The 20,875-nt window shown below is 45.6% G+C and overlaps 1 protein-coding gene across 1 annotated transcript in view; it reads left to right on the top strand.

Annotated features, from left to right (window-relative positions):
- BMP7 (bone morphogenetic protein 7) overlaps positions 1-20,875 on the top strand; it is a 116,484-nt gene that overhangs the window by 36,856 nt on the left and 58,753 nt on the right. The window contains exon 2 of the mRNA XM_006839157.1: positions 14,659-14,851. Within this exon, the coding sequence (XP_006839220.1) occupies positions 14,659-14,851 (193 nt within the window). The remainder of the gene's footprint in view (positions 1-14,658; positions 14,852-20,875) is intronic.

A 20,875-nucleotide genomic window follows, 5' to 3' on the forward strand; every position in this document is an offset into this window, starting at 1 on the left:
CTGTATAGGGTTTCCGAGGGGCAGCTGGTGGATTTGAACCACCAACCTTGAAGTACAAACCTCTTATGGTCCATTGCATTATCCTGCGGAGCCACAAATTCATTCCTTAATGCAAGTAGTATTGCATTTTTATATTAACTTGAATTTGTTCATCCTAAGATTTTGTAATTAATTTTGAAAGTAGCAGCATGAAACTACTTATTTCTACACATTCATTAAGTAAGTAACTATGCTTTTCAAATGTAATCACTGTCTCAAAACATTTTAATACAAAGAAAAATAAGATACAGTTATTTAAACTCTATTCTTAAAATACACTGGGATTCATTACGACACTGAGTCACTTTAGAAATCGTATTGTGAGAAAAACACGTCTAAAGCTCTCTTGTTATTGCAATTAGGTGCCATTGAGTTGGTTCCAACTTATAATGACCCTATGCACAACAGAACAAAATACTGCCCAGCCCTGCTTCATCTTCACAATTATTGTGACTTTTCAGCCCATTACTGCTACCAGTGTGTTAATCCATCTCATTCCTTGGGGTCTCCCTCTTTTCTATTGACCCTCCACTTTACCAAGCATAATATCCTTATCCAGAAACTGGTTCCTCCTGATATATCTGAAGTATGAGAGACAAAGTCTCACTATCTTGGCTTCTAAGGAGCACTCTGGCTGTACTTCTTCCAACACATTTGTTAGTTCTTCTGGCAGTCCATGGTAATTTCAGTATTCTTGTTGTTGTTAATGTTAAGTGCCATCTGCGGCACAAGACCTTTTAACAGTGTTGAAGAGTAAAGATGTCAGCTTGAGGACTAAGGTGCGCCTGACCCAAGCTATGGTGTTTTCAATAACCTCATATGCATGCAAAAGATGGACAGTGAATAAGGAAGACCATAGAAGAATTGATGCCTTTGAATTATGGTATTAGAGGAGAATATTGAAAATGCCACGGGCTGCCAATAGAACCAATAGATTCATTTTGGAAGAAGTGCAGCCAGAGTGCTCCTTGGAGGCCACAATGGCCAAACTTCGTGTCTCATACTTCAGACATATTGTCAGGAGGGACCAGTCGCTGGAGAAGGACATCATGTTTGGTAAGGTGGAGGGTCAGAGAAAAAGAGGAAGACCCCCAATGAGATGGATTAGCCATGTGGCAGCATCAATGGACTGAAGCATGGCAACAGTAGTGAGGTTGGCCCAGGATCAGGCAGTGTTTCATTCTACTGTGCATAAGGTCGCTATGGGTCGGTACCGACTCGATGGCACCTAACAACAACAATGTTCCTCATCAATTTGTCATTCCCGGAATAGTAAACTATGTGGTTGTCAGATTCAGAATGGCCAATATCAGTCCATTTCAGCTCACAAATACCTAGGATATCAGTTTATGCATTCCATTTCATTTTTGACAACTCCCAGTTTTCCTAGATTCATACTTCATACATTCCATGTTCTGATTATTAATGGATGTTTTCAGCTGTTTCTCCTTATTTTAAGGTGTGCCCATCAGCAAAGGAAGGTCCCTAAAGCTTTATTCCATTTGCATCATCGTTGTTAACTCTACTTAGAGAAGGCAGCTCTCCCCCAGTTGTACTTTAAGTGCCTTTCAACCTGAAGGGCTCATCTTCTGGCTCTATATCTGTCAATGTTCTGCTGTGAATTTATAAGGTTTTCAGTGGCTAAACATTCAGAAATAGTTGGCCTCTTTTTCTTCTTGGCCTGTCTTAGTCTGAAAACTCCACTGAAACCTGTCTACCATGGGTGACCCTGCTGATATTTAAAATACAGGAAGCATAGCTTCTAACATTACAACAACACAATCCACCACAGTACGACAAACTTACAGATGAGTGGTGGTAACACCCTGTATAAATGTTAAATTGAAAGTTCAATATACTTTTTTAGTAGAAAATTCTCAACTTAATACTATAAAATATACTGAAACCAAAATTAAGTTTGATACAAGCAATATTTCATTACTTACACTTAATATTGTTGTTAGGTGCCATCAAGTCGGTACCGACTCATAGCCACCTTATGCACAGCAGAATGAAACACTGCCCTATCCTGAGCCAACCTCACTATTATTGCCACACTTGAGCCCATTGATGCTGCCACTTTGCCAATCCATCTCGTTGGCATCTTCCTCTTCTTCTCTGATCCTTCACCTTACTAAACATGATATCCTTCTCCAGTGACTGGTCCCTCCTGACAATGTGTCTGAACTATGAGAGATGAAGTTTGGCCATCTTGGCCTCCAAGGAGCACTCTGGTTACACTCCTTTCAACACAGATCTGTTGGTTCTTTTGGCAGCCCTTGGCACCTTCAATATTCTCCTCCAACACCATAACTCAAAAGCATCAACTCTTCTACAATCTTCCTTATTTACTGTCCAACTTTCACATGCATATGAGGTTATTGAAAATACCATGGCTTGGGTCAGGCACACCTTAGTCCTCAAGCTGACATCTTTGCTCTTCAACACTTTAAAAAGGTCTTGTGCAGCAGATTTGCCTAATGCAATGCATCATTTGATTTCTTGACTTGTGCTTCCATGAGTGTTGATAGTTGATCCAAGAAGAATGAAGTCCTTGACAACTTCAATCTTTTCTCTGTAGGTAAGAATGTTGTTTATTGGTCCAGTGGTGAGGATTTTTGTTTTCTTTACATTGAGATGTTATCCACACCAAAGGCTGTGCTCTTTGATCTTCATCAGTAAATGTTTTAAGTCCTGTTCACTTTCAGCAAGCAAGGTTGTATCATCTGCATATTGCAGATTGTGAAAAACTGACACTTAATAGTCATAAAAAATTTATAAGAATGTATTCACAAATACTAGAGGTACAAACTGTTATATAACTAATATATCAATACATAAAGGCACAGCACAATAAAATATTTAATAATTTAATAAAATATTTAATATCCCTGTGCTAAACTAAAGAGTTGCTATAATATTAAATAAAATAGGCATTTTTATTACAAATATAGATTAGTACATACACAATAATGCAGTTTATTAAGAAAACATCTTTATAATAAATCATAATTAGACTTAATTTTTAAAATGAACTCTAATATTTTTTTCATTAAGCTACCCGTGTTATTTTACAAGATGAATTTAAAGATTAAAAAAGGTCTTTCAGAGCTGAGCTGAGTACTGGTGTACCCAAAATGTTGTTGTTAAATGCCATCAAGTCGATTCCGACCCCTAGCGACCCTGTATAGGGTTTCCAAGGAGCAGCTGGTGAGTTTGAACCACTGACCTTGCAGTTCAAATGGCTTTACAGTCTGGTGCATTAACCCACAGCGCCACATCAGCGACCCTGTATAGGGTTTCTGAGGAGCAGCTGGTGAGCTTGAACCACCGACCTTGCGGTTCAAACCTACTTTGCAGTCCAGCACATTATCCCACAGTGCCACACCAGAACTCTACCTAAAATAACCAGAGCAATTTCATTTAACTGGAAATGTTGTGAATCATTTGCTTCCCAAATTCAAGAATTTTTTTTCTCTCTCTCTCAAAACTTGGACAACATCAAAACTTGTTGCTCTAGAATTGTATTAACAGCACAATAATTTGATCTCAATTTTTTTTCTATTTTAATTTTGGGAAATAATTTTATCTTAACATCATCTGAAATAAGTATTTATTTGGCACTCAGAGACTTGGGTGGCCCCCCACAAACAGATACATGTGGTCAGATATTGCCTGACCTGATTTTTTTTTCTAGATTACTACTAATTTTGTCGCTATGTTTTAAGGACAAATGCGTTCTTAATATTTTCTCTTGTTAGTTGTTGTTAGGGGCCATCGGGTCAGCACTGACTCTTAGCGACCTTAAAACCACAACAGAACTAAACACTGCCTGGCCCCACGACAACCTCACGGTTGTTGCTAAACCTGAGCCCATTGCTGCCGTCGCCACTGTGCTAATCCCACATTTTCTGAGTTGACTGAAAAATTTTGACCAGTTTTACAGAACCCTGAATATTCAGTTAATTCAAGCAAACAGTAACTAATTCAACACGTGCACCAACGTGTTTCTATTTTCACCTTAAGGTGTTTATTCTTCAATCATCTTGCCTTGCACTGCATTTATCTTCATCCCTGTGGCAACACATCAGGTGCCTCTCTAAGTTCTCTGCCTGGTCTCCAACCATATCTGTATTTCAAATTTTATACATGTTTTTATTTACAATCTTTTCATACTTAAATTCTCAAGGTGGAATTTCTCTTGTTCATCCTATACTAGAATATAGGGATAAGAAATAATACTAACATCTTGTTAGGTGACATTGAACATGTTCCTACTCATAGACATTAATTCTGTGTGTCACAGAACAAGCCCCTGCCTGGCTCTACACCAGCTTCACGATCACTGAGATACTTGGATTCATTCTTGCAGCCACTATGTGGGTCCATGTCATTAAGGGTCTTTGAGGCTGCCCTTCTACCAAGCACAATGCCCTTCTCCAGGGACAAGTCCCTCCTGATAACATGTCCAAAGTGCATGAGACACAGTCTCCTCATACTTGCTTCTAAGGTGCATTGCAGCCCCGGTGGTGGAGTGGGGTTATGTGTTGAGCTGCTAACTGCAAGGTCAGCAGTTTGAATCCATCAGCTGCTCCTTGGGAGAAAGATGAGGCTTTCTGCTACAGTAGAGATTTACAGCCTCAGAAACCCTATAAATCAGAACCGACTTGGCAGCACCTAACAATAATCCAACAACACTAGAGACACTAAGGTGCCCTGGGTGGAACTGTAGGGTAATGCACTGGATTGCAAAGTCGGTTTGAACCTCAAGGTTGACGGTTCAAGCTCACCAGCAGCTCCTTGGAAACTGTATTACAGGGTTGCTACAGGTCAGAACCAACTCAACAGCACTTAACAACAACATGTTACTTAGGATAAGCACTGGACTCCTAACTGCAGGGATACAGCTGATGAGGCTTTCTGTTCCTGTGAAAGATTTAGTCTTAGAAACCCTATATAGGGTTGCTTTGAGTTGGAGTCGATTTGATGGTAGCAGGGTTTTGGTGTATTACACTGTGAGGAGATTGGTGGTGCTGCTGCACTGTATGATAAACACTGGACTGCTAACCACAAGGTTGACAGTTTGAACTCACCAGCTACTCTGCCAGAGAAAGTTATGGCTTTCTGCTCACAGCCTCGGAAACCCTGTACAGGGTCACTATGAGTTGGACTCAACTCATTAGCAGTGGGCTTGTTTTTGGAGGGGTTGTATATTACATTATAGTAAAAGTCAGTCTTAGACTTGATAACAAAAATAATAGATTTATAAAAATGATTTTTTAATTAAATTCCCTAAACTCACTACCATCTATTCAACCCTGACTCAGAACAACCTTATAGGGACAGAGGAGAACTGCCCCTGCCCAACAGGGCTTCCAAGGCTGTCGCTGTCAATCTTTACTGAAATGGACTGCTACATTTTCCTGCTGCCCAGTGGCTGGTGGATTCGAACCAACAACCTTTCACTTAGCAGCCAAACACTTAATCACTGTTTCTCTAGGGCTCCTTCGAATTAAAGCCACTCCGTATTAAGATACATCTAGCAATGTAACATCCGTCTCTTAGGAAAATAGAGATTTTACATTCACTTCGATTTATTCCAATTGAAGTCCCACTTAGCAGCATTCTCGTACGTTTAGCGCCTTTGGGAGAAGAATCTCTCTTCCCAGAATTGCCGTCAAGTTGCTTCTGGTGAAACAACAGCGTCTCACCGCTGACATACTCATTTTCTTCCTGCTAGCTGCCCATGCTAGTTAGCATTTCAATTTGTGAAATAAATATCATTCAAACATAAAAGTACAAATAATGTGTGATAGCACACTTAAATTGAGGTTGAATACAACACTGGGACCATCAAACATTATATGTTGTTTTCTGTTTCTTGAATTTAAATATCACAGTTGAAAATGTGAGCAATGTACCTTTCGAATGTTGCCACTCACCTGATAAATTCCCGTCTTCAGAACTTGCTGCAGGTTCGTCAGCTCTTTCGGATTTCAGACGAGAAGGATCCTTGCATGTGCAGTAGATACAGCTGTTACTGTGTGAGAGAGGTCAGTGTGGATGGGAAGCAGCAAACTGTGGCTGACCTGTGTGAGTTGGCTTACTCACATGAGGGTAGTCATTCCTATAGCTATGGCTGCAGAAATTTCTTGCCAAAGCAGTAACCTGGGACCTTACCAACGCCATATGCCATAGAACATTCCACATATATGGATGCCAGATGCAGATAAACCATACAATGGTGTCCAGTGGTCTTGTATACCATTAAAAAAAAAAAAATGTTGAACTGAAAATAGCATAACATGAAAATTAATAGTTTTAGATTTCAGTTAGGGTTCAGAAGTAGAATTTTTTTTTTTTACTTCTGGGCTTCAAGTGGCAAAAATTTCATTGTCCCTTCCCCTATTTCAGTTTTTGGTTTCTTTCTTCAGTTTGGTGTTCACCTTTGGGGAGCAGTGGCTTGTGTTTGGGAGAAGGCCTGATGGAGATTTCAACAGGGCTGGTGGTGCGGTGGTTAAAGCACTCGGCTGCCAACCAAAGAGTCAGTAGTTCGAGCCCACCAGTCAGCTTCTGTCAAGACCTGTTATTGTTAAGTGCCATTGAGTCGATTGTGACCCATAGCGACCCTGTGTAAGGTTTCCAAGGAGCAGCGGGTGAGCTTGAACCGCTAACCTTGCAGTTCAAACTGACTTTGCAGTCTGACGTACTAGCCCACAGCGCCACACCAGGACTCTATCTGTCAAGACTTTGTTGTTGTTAAGTGCCGTCAAGTCGGTTCCGACCCATAGCAACCCTGTACAGGGTTTCCGAGGCTGTAAATCTTTACGGGAGCAGAAAGCCTCATTTGTCTCCTGAGGAGCGGCTGGTAGTTTCGAACTGCTGACCTTAAGATTCGCAGCCCGATTCGTAACCACTATGCTACCAGAGCTCCTGGCAAACCCTCTGGGGCAGTTCTCCTCTATCCTGGGTGGCTTTGAGTTGGAATTGACTGGATGGCTGTACGTTTGGTGTTTTAGTTTGCTAAGGAAGGTGTGTGTCCTGCTCTGTGGTGTTTGAGTTGTGAAAAATCCCTCAGGATTCCTGAACAGTTTTTATCTGTGTGCTTTACTGTTATAATTTGATAAAATAGTTGACTTAAGGATGACAAGGGGATTTCAATTCAACCAATTTATTGAGCCCAACAAAATGTCTGATTGTGCTGAACATGAGGGAGGGGTGTGGGACCAGGATGGTGGGGTTGTCCCCACTCCTGCAGGGCTTGGACCCACCGGGACCTCTTTGTGTTTAGAAATCATCCAAGGGTGGAGAAAGCAGCTTTTAAGATGCATGGTCACCCGGCACTCTGCTAACCACTGTGATGCGGTATGTTTCCTTAGCTTCCGTTTCTGGGTGTGCCAAGAATTGGGCTCATGATGTTTGTTTTACACAGAACTGCTTTGATTTCAAATGGCAGTGGCCTGACTCTAAAGAACTTAAGGAAAAAGGGGGCTTGTTTGAAGGGTCCTGGCATAGCTCACAGATCGGAAGCACTGAAATCCTAAACTTGAGGCAGGGTGGGGACCACCAAACCAGCGGATGGAACCTGGCAGACATCCTCCCCTAGGTCTGGCCCCCATCCTCCCTGCTTTCTCATAGACCAGCTTCCTCTGGGTGGCCGAGGCGCCTGGCTGGACCACTTACTCACAAATCAAGGCAGAGCAGACAGACACTCCTTCTCACCAGGTTCCAATAAAGGATAAAGGAAATCTCATGTTTGGCCTAGCTTAGGGCTTATCCTCTCCCCATCCTATAACTTGGAAGATGGCAGTCATGGGACAAGGTGGCGTTCCTTTGCAATCAAATCCGTGAGACCAAAAGGTAAGCCCAAAGAAAGTGGACTCTGGAAAGTATCACCCTAACAACAATGGGCACTGTGACTGACTGAGCCGTAAGGGTCCTGGGGTGGCCCTGTAGGATCAGCACTGGGCTAACTGCAAGGTCAGAGGTTCAAACTCATCAGTCCCTCCTTAGAAACTCAATACATGGTTGCTATGAATCAGAATTGACTCGATGACACTTAACAACAACAGCTATCTTAATAACATTTTTTTTTCGTTGTTTTCTTTAAAAAATGCTTTATTGTGAATTATGTGATAGTTTACATGGGAGGACATCAGCTTCACATTGATCCTGCCGTGTATCGTTTCCTTGCCATGGTTACAATCCCTTCCATGCATCATCCATCAAGCAAAGGGTATACCCCGCAAGCCTGCGGGTCCAAAGTGTCCAGCCACTTTAATAACATTTTTTTTTAAAGTTTTTATTGTGAATCAAGTGACAGTTTACATGGGAGAATATCGATTTTACATTCGTTGTTTCATTGTAGTGATTACAATCGCCTCTGTGTATCATCATTCAACAGTATTTGCTTCTATTCCCTCTGTTTTTTGGATGTACACAAAAACACTCAGGAATAGATAATTGTTTAAACAACCAGAGGGCACATTCTGCAAGCCTGCCTCCTGGCCATAAGCTCTCAATCCCTCTCTTTCCATGAATCTAGAGCCCTCAGCTGCTCCCTCTCTCCATGTCCCCATCTCTGCCTCCATCTCTGGTGTTGCTGCTTCTCTGGATAGGGTCCCACATTCCACTTGTGCTCTTCTCCCTTAATGGTCCTAGGGCCCTCTGTTCCTGGACTGTAAGATTAACTACTCCCCCTTTTTTGTTACAAAATTTCTACCTTTACAGTATAACGTTGTATTTTCAGTGAACACAGCAAATTCGGTTCCCCTTTAAATTTTTTATGCAAATGGTCCAATGACCCTGGGGCCGCTTTTTACCCCGTGCTGGCATTTCCACTAGTTGTATTCCATTGGTTCTGTTTCCGTTGCTCTAGCTTCCCTTCCCCTCCTTGCCTTCTCGCCTTTGCTTTTGGGTGAATGTTGACTGTTTGGCCTCATATTGTTTATTGATTACCCTTCTAATCATCTGAAAATTAAAGTCCTTTGTTATTACTGCTAAGTTCTCTGAGTCCCAGGTACTGGAATGTGTGAAGGGATGTGAGCAAAAATATTGGCTTCCTAATGAAGTTTTGTTAATGGTTTGACTCTGGACATTTTATTATAAAACACAAAACTGGATTTAAGTATGATAACCTCAGAGGAAAATGTAAATAAGTATTTTCTTCCTAAAAGTGCATATGAGTTTGTTTATTTGCTTTGTTGTTACTGTTGTTAGGGGTAGACTAGCCAATACTGATCACTCCATATAACAGAGTGGTGACGGTAGTGATGTGCTGTGGAGTCGGTTCCGACTCACAGTGACCCTGTACAGGGTTTCCGGGGCTGTAAATCTTTACGGGAGCAGAAAGCTTCATCTTTCTTCCGTGGAACAGCTGATAGTTTTGAACTGCTGACCCTGAGGTTCGCAGCCCAATTCGTAACCACTACGCTGCCAGAGCTCATTGTATGACAGGGTAGTGGTGTTGGTGTCCCATGGAGTCGGTTCCAACTCATAGCAATCCTGTACAGGGTTTCTGAGGCTGTAAATCTTCATGGGAGCAGTAAGCCTTATCTTTCTCCCATGGGACCACTGGTAGTTTCGAACTACTTGAGGTTCGCAGCCTGATTCGTAACCACTACACTACCAGAGCTCCTTCTGTATGACAGACTTGTTGTTAAGTACCGTGGAGTCGGTTCTGACTCATAGCGACCCTGTACAGGGTTTCCGAGGCTGTAAATCTTTACGGGAGCAGAAAGCCTCATCTTTCTCCCGTGGGACAGCTGGTAGTTTCAAACTGCCGACCTTGAGATTAGCAGCCCGATTTGTAACAACTGCCCAAAAAAGAGATTCTGTGGCTGTAAAGTTTATGCGAACTGATTGTCAGGTCTTTGCTCCTAAGGATCCACTAAGTGGATTCGAATCGCCAACCTTTCTGTTAACACCATTCATTGCACCACTAGGATTTTTTTCTATCTACTTTATCAGTCACCTTGACCCTCGTGGCCAACATGGCAGAGGTACCATACTGTGGAGTGTAGTTATTTATGTGCCGATGTGTTGGTTCTGACCCACAGCGATCCCGTGAACCACAGAATGAAACACTGCCCAGCTCTGCACCATCCTCCCAATCTTGCTACATTTGATTCCATTGTTGAAGCCTCTGTGTTAATTCATCTTCTTGAGGGACTCCTTATTTTCGATAACCCTCTACTTTACTAACCATGATGTCCTTCTCCAAGGACCAGTCACTCCTGATAACACAGCCAAGGTACATGACAAAGTCTCACCGTCCTATAAAGAACCATTCTGAGAACTTCTTCCAAGAAAGGCCATGATCTATTCAGTATTCTTCACCAGTGTCGTAGTTCAAATGGATCCCTTCTTCTTCAGTCTTTCTTATTCATTGTGCAGCTTAGAGCAACTTCCACATAAAATGGAACCAGTGAGCAGACTGATTTGAACTTCAGGTTTGGGCTTGAAATCATTCACTGCTCATTGAAATCCGGCTGCGCCCTCTCTGACAATTCACAGACGGATTTCCAGAGCATGTAGTGATGTGGGTGCCAGGAAGAACAGACTGAACGGTGTCGTGGTTTATGTAAGAATTTAACGAGGGAAATTCGCTTCAGCAGTTATCCTGGAGTTGGCAAGACATTGAGTTGTTCATTGTAACACTTAGCTGTACTTTTTTTTTTTTTTTAAGGAACTTTTAAACTCTGATATCTTAATAGCCTTCACAATGACGAGAGACCTTTTCTCTTAAGCAAAAAATGAGCCACAGCTGGTGCTGGAGGAAAAACACTAGACTGCTAACCTCAAGGTCAGCGGTTCAAATCCTCCAGCTGCTCCTCAGAAACCCTATACAGGGTTGCTATGAGTTGGAACCGACACCATAGCACTTAGCAACAACACCTGCTGTTACCAGTGTTATTTGTGATTACCTATCAATGTTTTCTTTTTCCATTGGAGATGACTTTAATGACTGTCTCGTGGTTAACCTGTTCTGACCCAAAGCAACACATTATGGTAGAGCAGAACTGCCCAGTAACATTCCCTAGGCTATAATGGTAACAGGAAGGAGTCTTGATGTGGTGCTGTAGGATAAGCACTGAACTGCTAACCTCAAGGTTGTGGTTCACACCCAAGAGATGCTTGTAAGATACCTTATACAGGTCACTATGAGTCAGAACTGACTCTGTGGCATTTTACAACACAACAGTGTTAACAAGGGTCCTGGTATGGTTCTGTAGGATAAGCACTTGACTGCTAACTGCAAGGCAGCTGGTGGTTCAAATCCACCAGCCACTCCTCAGAAACCTTATACAGCGTTGTTATGAGATGGAACCTACTCAATGACCCTTAACAACAACAAACAACAGTGTTTAAAGGAGTTGTTGAGTAGACTCCCAACTCAGGGATTCTTCATGTATGTCAGAATGTAGCTGTGATCCTTTTTTTTTTTTTTTTTTATGGAAGTAGATCATCTGGGACACCTAGGTGAACTTGAACTCCAATGTTTCATCAGCAGCCGAGTACATGAACAATTGACACCAACGAGGGATTCTGTCCTTCAGTAAATAGGTTATGCTTAGTCAACCATGTCTTTACTGTTTGGCCTAGTGCACATTTTAAATAATTTCAAATAAAATGACCATAACTGACACTGTGGGTTAATACGCTGGACTGTAAGGTCGGTGGTTCAACTCACCAGCTGCTTCTCAGAACCCCTGTATAGGGTCACCATGGGTCGGAACGGACTCAACAGCATTTAACAACAACTGACATGTGTAAGTACACACAAACACACATGACTTCTGTAACTGACATGTGTGAGTACACACAGACACATGTGGCTTCTGTAACTGACATATGTGAGTACACACAGACACATGTAACTTCTGTAACTGACATGTGAAAGTACACACAGACACACATGACTTCTGTAACTGACATGTGTAAGTACACACAGACACATGACTTCTGTAACTGACCTGTGTAAGTACACACAGACACACGTGACTTCTGTGACGGGCATGTGTAAGTACACAGAGACACACGTGACTTCTGTGACTGACATGTATAAGTACATACAGACACACGTGACTTCTGTGACGGGCATGTGTAAGTACACAGACACGCATGACTTCTATAACTGACATGCATAAGTACGCAGCACACACGTGACTTCTGTAACCAACATGTGTAACTACACAAGACACATGTGACTTCTGTAACTGACATGTGGAAGTACACAAGACACATGTGACTTCTGTACTAACTGGCATTGTTTTCAAGGCTCTGTAACAACAGCAAACATGAATGACATGAATTACACCAGACTCTGTGGAAATGCCAACTCCTGTCATCCCAACACCTCTAGATGTTATTATCTGTCCCCGATGTACAGACCAGGGAGGGTTGACTCATGAGGTTAAGTATCTTGGCCAAGGTCACACATGTGATAAGTAGCACCACTGAGATTCGAACTCAGACCTTCTGGCTACAGTGTGAAGAGTGTGAGCTTTAGGGTTAAGCCAGTTAGTTACCTGATGGTGAAGACCCCTCCCTTGTATCTCTATAAACAGGCGTGGAGACACCCCCTTCCCTCCCAGTCATTCCTGCCTTCCCTGTAAACTGGTTGGGAGAGGGTAGGAGCTATGGTGGGGAGGGTGGAGGAATCGTTTCTGGGGAGTTCCCTGCCCCCCCCCCCAGCTCCCCAGATATGACCCAGTTGTGGGTCAGTGATCGTTTCCCCAAGGGTCTGCCCAAGACAGGATCACTTTTATGCCACCCAGGGCCTTTGCCCTTAGGGACTTCTGCCTTTCTGCCCCACTCTCCCTGCCAGTCTCTTTCAAATGTTTTCACACATTTAAAATAGAATTGAAAACAAACAAAAAAGTCAGCACTTTGGGGAAGGCTCTTTATACACCAGAGAAGGTGCCTTAGGATGACTTCGTTCTGCCCAGTATCTCTGCCTGGCCACCCTAACCCAGTCTGAGACAGTCAGCTCCTCACACAGATTTTCCCTCTCCTGGCCAAACTGGTTCTCTTATCTGGCCCTATCTCTGTGTGTCCCACCCCCCAGACAGGAAGTGAAGACGGGCTGTATCTCCCAGGAGATGAGGGGAGATCAAAGGAGATGAAAGGTGTCTGGAGATTGCACGCTGGCTGCCTAAGCCTGGTCACCTGCCTCTAGCCTAGCTCCAGCCTCACTTTATTTGGTGGGTTCAGAGGATGCAGGCTTCCTGGGATACTCACCTGCTCCCAGGCACACTGCTCCTGGACTGTGCCTGTCTGGGATGCATCCTCTATGCCCTGGAGAGAATTCCTTAGTCTAACGTCCCAGCTTTAGTTTGTCCTGAACTCACCACTCAGCCTTTTCCTGCTTTTTGTCTAAATGTGCTTGAAACTTCTGCAGCACTTTTACATGTACAGATTTCTGGGCCCCTCCCCAAAGGGATTGATCCACTTGGTTTGGCACAGGGCCAGGACACCGGGCACCTGCCTCTCACCGCAACTTTGTGCTCAGTTGCTTGACATTTGGCAAGAAGGCAGTGCTTACACCATGGGAATTGGCAGACCCTACAAATGAGTCCCCAGAGAGCCGGTTATTATACATTTCCCAGCCTCCCACTGGGCCCAGGATGTCAGTAATAAGCGGTTCTCACTGTGATTTTCATGTGCAGCAGGCTGATACCCACTGTCCTAAAGTGTGTACCATATGATGGATGCAGTAAGGGTGTAAGATTGGTCCTCATTCTAGGTGTTTCAGAGTAGAACTGCATGCCACAAAGTTTCCTTCCAGTGGCTTGTTTTTTTTGGAATTAGATTGTGAGATCTTTCTTCTGTGGGAGTGTGGCATTGTAGGATAAGCACTGGACTGCTAACACAAGATCAGTGGTTCAAGCCCACCAGGTGCTCCTCAGAAACCCTATACAGGGTTACTATGAGTCAGAACCCACTCAACGGCACTTAACAACAACCTGTGGGTGAACTCGAACCTCCGACCTTTTGGTTAGCAGCCAAGTGTTTTGTAACACCCTTTTTACCACCCAAAGACTCCTAACTCCTGTCAGTTATCCGATGAATCAATCGGTCAGCCCTTATAGCAACCCATACCAAGTCATAGACACTGAGAGTCAAGCTACCCCTAGGGTTTCCAAGGCTATAAATCTTTCTGGAAATGGATGTTCTCATCTTTCTTTCCATGAAGTTGCCGGGGGTTTGAATTACAGACCTGTTGAGTGCTAAACTGCTGCACTACTAGGGCTCCTGAAAGGAAATTATGATTCCATTTTGTAGATGAGGAAATTAAGGCTGGATCGATCACCTGGTGCATCAACCAGGGCCACATCGCTGATTCATGTCTCCTGGATCCTAGCTCAGGTCTGAGCTCCAGGGAACCTGAGTCTGACCAGGACCCCACCTTTCTCTCTGCAAGTTAGAAACGGAGCCACTTGTTTCCGTTGTACACGATGACCCTGAGGTCTGAGCTGGAGCCCCTTTCTGCATGTCCTTGTGTGCCAGGCAGCCTCTCCATTCAGCTTTGGCCCAATTCTGAACTAGGAATCAGACATGGAACACGGGTTCCTGCCGGACCTCTAATACCACTGTGTGTTTTTTTTTCCCCTCTAGTGGAACACGACAAGGAGTTCTTCCACCCACGCTACCACCACCGGGAGTTCCGGTTTGACCTTTCCAAGATCCCAGAAGGAGAAGCCGTGACCGCAGCCGAGTTCCGGATCTACAAGGATTACATTCGGGAACGCTTTGACAATGAGACATTCCGGATCAGTGTTTATCAAGTGTTACAGGAGCATTTGGGCAGGTGGGTGCTGCATGGGTGCCTGGGAGGGCTTCGACCTCCTTCAGCTGCAGGACAGGAAGGGGGCAGACATGGACAGACTTGGACGGGGGAGCTCCAGCCACGTGTCACGCTCTGTACTCCTAATCTTCAAGAAGGCGTGTGGTCTACGTTTTTTATATTGTTGTAGTCGCCATAACCAGTGGGGTTTGTGGGCCGCCTGTGTCTGGCCAGGAGTTCAGGGTGTGGAAAGAGCACAAAGAGATTTATGGGTCAGCGATTCTCCACCCAGCAGTGGCAGGGAGGTCCCTTACTGTTGTTTGTTACCCAGGGTTTGAGAGCAGGGACAGTGTGTGAAATTTCTGTTAGGAGGTGAGGGAGACCGACAGGAAACAAGTAAGCAAGTAGCCACACCACACGTCCTGACTGGTCAGTAGGTGACAGAGTGACAGGGTCATCGATGGCCTTGTTGAGTTGGCCACATTTGAGTGACAAGAGGGAGCAGCAAAGGGGAGGGGAGGGAAGTGTCTCAGGGGCCTGACAAGTGTGAGTTGTGGAAGACAGAATGCTGATGCTTGGGTGCTGAGCGACTTCTGTGCTTACTTAGCGTGAAGGGGGTGTCACCCTGCAGGTTTTGACTAGGTTTCACCTTCCTGTCTGACTCGGGGTCTCCCATGATTTGAGGATGGCCGTTGGTCCATTTCTGGGTGGATCGTGGTGGATGAGTTACTGGTTAGCAGAGAGACAGCAGGAACGGGTATCTACCACTTTTTGGGTTATCAACTGGTTTCCCTTCAACTGGACCTGGAGTTTGAGCCACCGGGGACAGCACATTCAGCTCCTAGAGGCCAGGTCTCAAGCAGCTTGCTGTAGACCCAGGGTTCTAAAACCAGGGCCAGCCTTGATTCTTTGGCCCTTCCCGCTGATGCTCTGAGCTCCAGGGTGGTTGTTCCAGACTTTGAACCTCTGCAGCGATCAGGGCGGGCTGCCCACGTCTGTCCACCTCGTTCTGCTGTCTGGGGCCCCCTTAAAGCAGAGCCGAGGGCCAGGGCCGCGTGGAAGGCCTCCAGCGGGCGCATTATTGGAATTTCATCTGGATTCCAGGAGATCAAGAGAACTCGACAGAGAACGACTCCCACGAGGGAGAGACACTGGGGCTGACCCAAGATGCTAATCCCGGCACCCCTGGGGCTTCCCTGGAGCCTGAGAGCCAGATGTTCTGCTCTGCACAGCTGGGCAGCCAGCTCAGGGAGCTGGACGGCTGCACCACAGTTGGAGGGGGTGGGCAGGCAGCTCAGGCTGTGCGGGTCTGTGGGGTCCCTTTTCCTCTAACAGGTGAGCTAGTTGGAAGGAAGCCTCAGGATATTAGAGAGTCCAAGCTGGGGCCTTTGTTCCTGCTGTAGGGAGTTAGCCCAGCTGAAGCAGACAGAGACAGCACTTAAACCTGCAGCTTCCTCCCCAGGCATCTGAGATGCTCTGTTTCCCCCCCACACCCCATCCCCACCTCCTTGCTTTGTTGATGATGATGATCTAACCACGAAACTAAGGCTACTGCAGTCAAATCAATTCCAACTCCTAGAGCTTCTCCAAGAAGGACAGAGCAGAACTGCCCCAAACGGTTTCCAAGGTCACATCTTTCTCCTGCAGAGCGAATGGTGGGTTTGAACTACCAGCCTTTCAGTGAGCAGTTGAGTGCTTAACCACTGTGCCACCATGGCTCCTTGATGCTGGTGTTAACCCCAAAGCAACCCACTGCCATCAAGAAGATTCCAACTCATAGTGTGCTTATGTAGGGTTTCCGAGACTGTAAATCTTTATGAGCGCCAAGAGCGTCATCTTTCTCTTTTGGAGCAGCTGGTGAATTTGAACTGCTGACCTTGTGGTTAACAACCAGGTTTCAGGTGCCTAATGCACTACGCTATGATGATGTTGTTGAGTTGATTCTGACTCGTAGCAACCCTGTACCCTGCATATAGTTTCCGAGGAATAGCTGGTGGGTTTGAACCACTGACCTTATGGTTAGCAGTCCAGTGCTTATCTTACAGCACCACACCAGGATGATGGCATTAGTTAAGCCTGTTTTGAGCCAGACAGACTAGACTCTGTTCTAAGCCTGTAAACCTCCTTTATCCTCATGCAGGGCTGGGTGGGAAAGTGGATTATTATCCCCATTTTATAGATGAGGTCTCGAGCATGTACCACAGCTGTGATGATGGAGATGGAATTCAAAGTCAGGCCTTTAACCACTGGCCTTTCTCAACTCAGAATAGTATACTAGGACCAACTTGCTTCTACATGCAAAAACAAAACAAAACACACATCCGCTATGGAGCGGATTCTGGCTTGTGGTGATTCTGTGTTGTCAGAGTAGAACTGTGCTCCATAGGGTTTCTAGTGTCTGTTTTTTTGGAAGTGGATTGCCAGGACTTTCTTCCGAGGTGCCTCTGGAACACATTTGCACATCCAGAGATTTCCAGAAAGTGAGCAAGGGTTAACCTGCTTCATGGTTTACTCTGGGACTAGGCATTTCTGTCCCCTGGGTCTCTCTCCTCCTAGCCTGTCCCCACCCACTCCACTTCATCTCTCTGAAGTCTGACTTTTTCCCAGCTGGGAGATCAGAGGCCAGCCAGTGTAGCCAGATGAAAGGGTGTGGCAGAACCAGCCTCCAAGGGATCACTCCATTGCCAAGGTCAAGATGTTATTGTTATGGGATGAAAATGGTCAATGCCGGCACAGGGAGCAGGGTATGGTGAGGAGCAGAAGGGTGAGGCATCATTGCCAGCTTCTTTCAGCTCCCCATCCTGGTACTGCCCGGGGCGGGGACTCGGGGTTCCTCCGCAGACACTGCCCACCCCTGTGAGCTCTTTGTACTTGCTTGGCAGAACGTGTATGGTGCCGCGTGCATCCTGCTGGTCTGTGTCCCTCAGACCTGGCTTCCAGTCCTCCCTGCTACATTTCAGCCCCTCTTGGTTGCTGAGCAGACCTCTCAGGATTTGCTGGTTCATCTCTCGAGTAGCCTTTTCAGAGAATGAGGAGGGACAACTTGGTGTCAGATATGTCTGGGAAGGTTGGAGAGCAACACCGTCTCCCTCGGCCCTGTTCCAGATAACACTCCGAGGCACTTGGACCCAGCAGGGGAGCCCACTTTCCTGTTAGTGTCCTAGGGGGCTTATTCCACATCAGTGTTTTCACTCAGCCTGGAGAGCTCTGGCCTCCTGTCCCAGGTCAGCCATTGGGCTGTGCAGATGGTTTGATCTTGGTGCCTGATTCTGCAGGGAGGGTGAGTGGGGGTCAGGCAGTCATCAGCTACTTCAGATTCTGTGAGTTGAGCTTGTGCAATAGCAGAGGCCTAGCGCGTGGCAGGCAGGTTGCAGGAATCCTTTCTCATAATCACCTTCCGAAGTCTGTAGTCTCGCAATGAAGTACCCAAGCTCACACACTGTAACTGACCGGGAAAACTTTAAAAAACTTAAACCAGTTGCTGCCAAGCTTGACGGTGTCTCCGTGTGTGCAGAATAGAACTGGACGTTTTAAGGGTTCCAAGGCTCTCAGATGCAGTTTTTCTTCTGAGGCAGCTCTGGGGGGGTGGGGTGGGAGTGGGGTGTTCAAACCACCAACCATTTGGTTAGTAATTGAGAAGGGATGCTGGGTAACCAACAGAGGTGGACTCAAACCCAGGGAATACTTATGTAAAATCTGTCACTGGTTCTGGTTTAGCCGATTGTGGACACTTTTCTCCATGTGGCCCTGGCTTCTGTCCTGCTCCCTGAGGCTCTGAAGTGACCATGACTGAGTTTCTTCGCCACATCCTTTCACTGGGGTGAAGACTTCTGCCCCCCTCAGGATCTGGTGGGGTGGGTCCTGCTGGGGAGAAGTGTAGGACTTCCCCAGATAAGTAGATGTGAACCTAGACACCTTTTGGCTGTAGAGAATAAACATGAGAATGAATATGATGACAAGTAGTAATTGTGAGACTCCCTCCTTCCTGACCACTCTGCATGGACCCAAGTAAGGCCCGTGAAGGTCAAGTTGAGTAAAAGCCCCAACAAAGCGGCCAGCCCTTGTAAAGGCATTCCCTATGGGTCCTAATCAGTGTAGCCAGATTGTCACCCAGACTGTCAAATGCCTTGTCTTTTTGAGGATACCTCTTCTGGGAGATGAGGGGTCTGCTTTTCTCGTTCTACCATTTAGAAGTTTCATGAAGTTGGAATGTCACTTTCCCCTGCCAAGCCTCCTCTGGCTTTTAGAAAACATTCAAGTGGGAACTGTGATATTGCCCCGTGGTAGAGGCAGGGACAGTGCTCCATGAGGGAGGGCACTTCCTCTGTTTTGCTTACTGCTGCATCTTTCTGCTGACACCTGCACATGGCACATACAGACAGTAAGCAGAACATTTGTTGCATGAATGGAGGAAAGAATGACTTGGCTTGTCCCTTAGAAAGTGGGCATCCCAAACACAGACTCTGGTGTTCCACTGTGGAACCTGGCACACAGGTGAGCCTGCAACAACTATCTGCTGGGTGAATGAGTACAAAGCAAAGAACACTTGCCTCTTGTTCTCCATCCTTCCAGAACTTTCCAGCATTTTCTCTCTCTTATAGAACTGAAACCCAGGACCAGCTTGTGTGTAATCCCCCTTCAGCATCTGAGCCCAATTTCCAAAAAGTGAAAATTGCCCATAATTATAATACTTTTCGATCCTATGGAAGTTTCCCTCTGATGATAATTATATTATTTCGAGCTTATGCGCAGTGCGTTGCTCAAAGGTAGATGGGTTTCTATTTGCAAACAGGAGAAATGTCAGCTCATGTCCCAAGTCCCTGGGCTCTTGACATTGGAATGCATGTTGGGAGACTGGTTTTCAGTATAGAGCCTTGTCTATGACTTGGTCCTGCATTTTAATTCCAAAAGCATTCCAAACAGGAGGTACGCCTGTGTTCCTATAGGAGGCCGGTGTTCCAAATGTATTAACATCTGTGTTTCATATCAGGGCCTGTAATTGCTTTCGCCTTTTTGGCAGGAGACAAAGAGAATTAATATTTTTCAATTTGGTCACAAAGCGGTCATCTGTAGCTGGGAAGAGAGGGCCTGCTCAAATATTAACTCTGGAAGGATGTGGAACACAGGCTTAGCAAGAGGAGAATGTTTTCAAGGAGTCCTCCATGGTTAATGAAATTTTGAGTTCAGGTCAGAGTGGGCCCCTGGTAAAAGACCCAGGTCTTTCAGACACCACTGCCACCCTTGTTAGCACCATTTCTGATTTCTCCTTGACAATACCCTTGGTTTTCTGTGTTGCCTCTGCAAGACTGGAGGCTAGAGAGCCACACCCAGCCTGTATTCCAGCACACAAAACTCCCTTTGCTCCTGTGGGACCACAGGCAGGCATGGCTAATGGATAACACACAAACCCCCATTACTTCTGTGGGACCCCAGGCAGACATGACTAATGGATCACACACAGCACACCTTTCTGCTGAGTAAGTCCTTAGTACTGCTGCCCTAGGTGAGCAGGGAGGTGCGGGGAACCTGGTGACCACTGGTCCTAGTTCAGGCTCCTTCAAAGCAGAGCCTGAGAGTAGAGTTCCTGTGAATGTTTGGGAAATGTTCTCCAGAAAGGAGAAGTGAGCATAGGACTGGAAAGGGCAGGGTCACATAGAGGCCACTGAATGGTGGCTGGGTCCCTCTTCATTCAGAGACTTCTGGAGACACAGCTGCACCCTACCCCCCAAATCAGAGCTCCAGGGACTGGAGCACTTACACCTCCACACTCTCTACCACCTCACAGCCATCAGGTAAGGCAGGTGATTCAAGGACCCCAGGCAGGCAGAGGCCCTGCTGAAGAGCTGTGCAGGCCCAAGTGGAGGGATCTGAATTTCATTCTAAGTCAGAGAAACTGACTCCCCCTTGCACTATTGACATTTTAGGCTGGAGAACCTCTGGTTGTGGGTTACATTATAGGATGTAGTGCTGGGCACCGTGGGGTGTTGAGCAGCACCCACTAGATGCCACAAGTACTCCCTCCCTCTCCCAACAGTTTTGACAACCCAA

Source organism: Chrysochloris asiatica, unplaced genomic scaffold (assembly GCF_000296735.1).
Source record: "Chrysochloris asiatica unplaced genomic scaffold, ChrAsi1.0 scaffold00023, whole genome shotgun sequence".
NCBI classification, from domain to species: Eukaryota; Metazoa; Chordata; class Mammalia; order Afrosoricida; family Chrysochloridae; genus Chrysochloris; species Chrysochloris asiatica.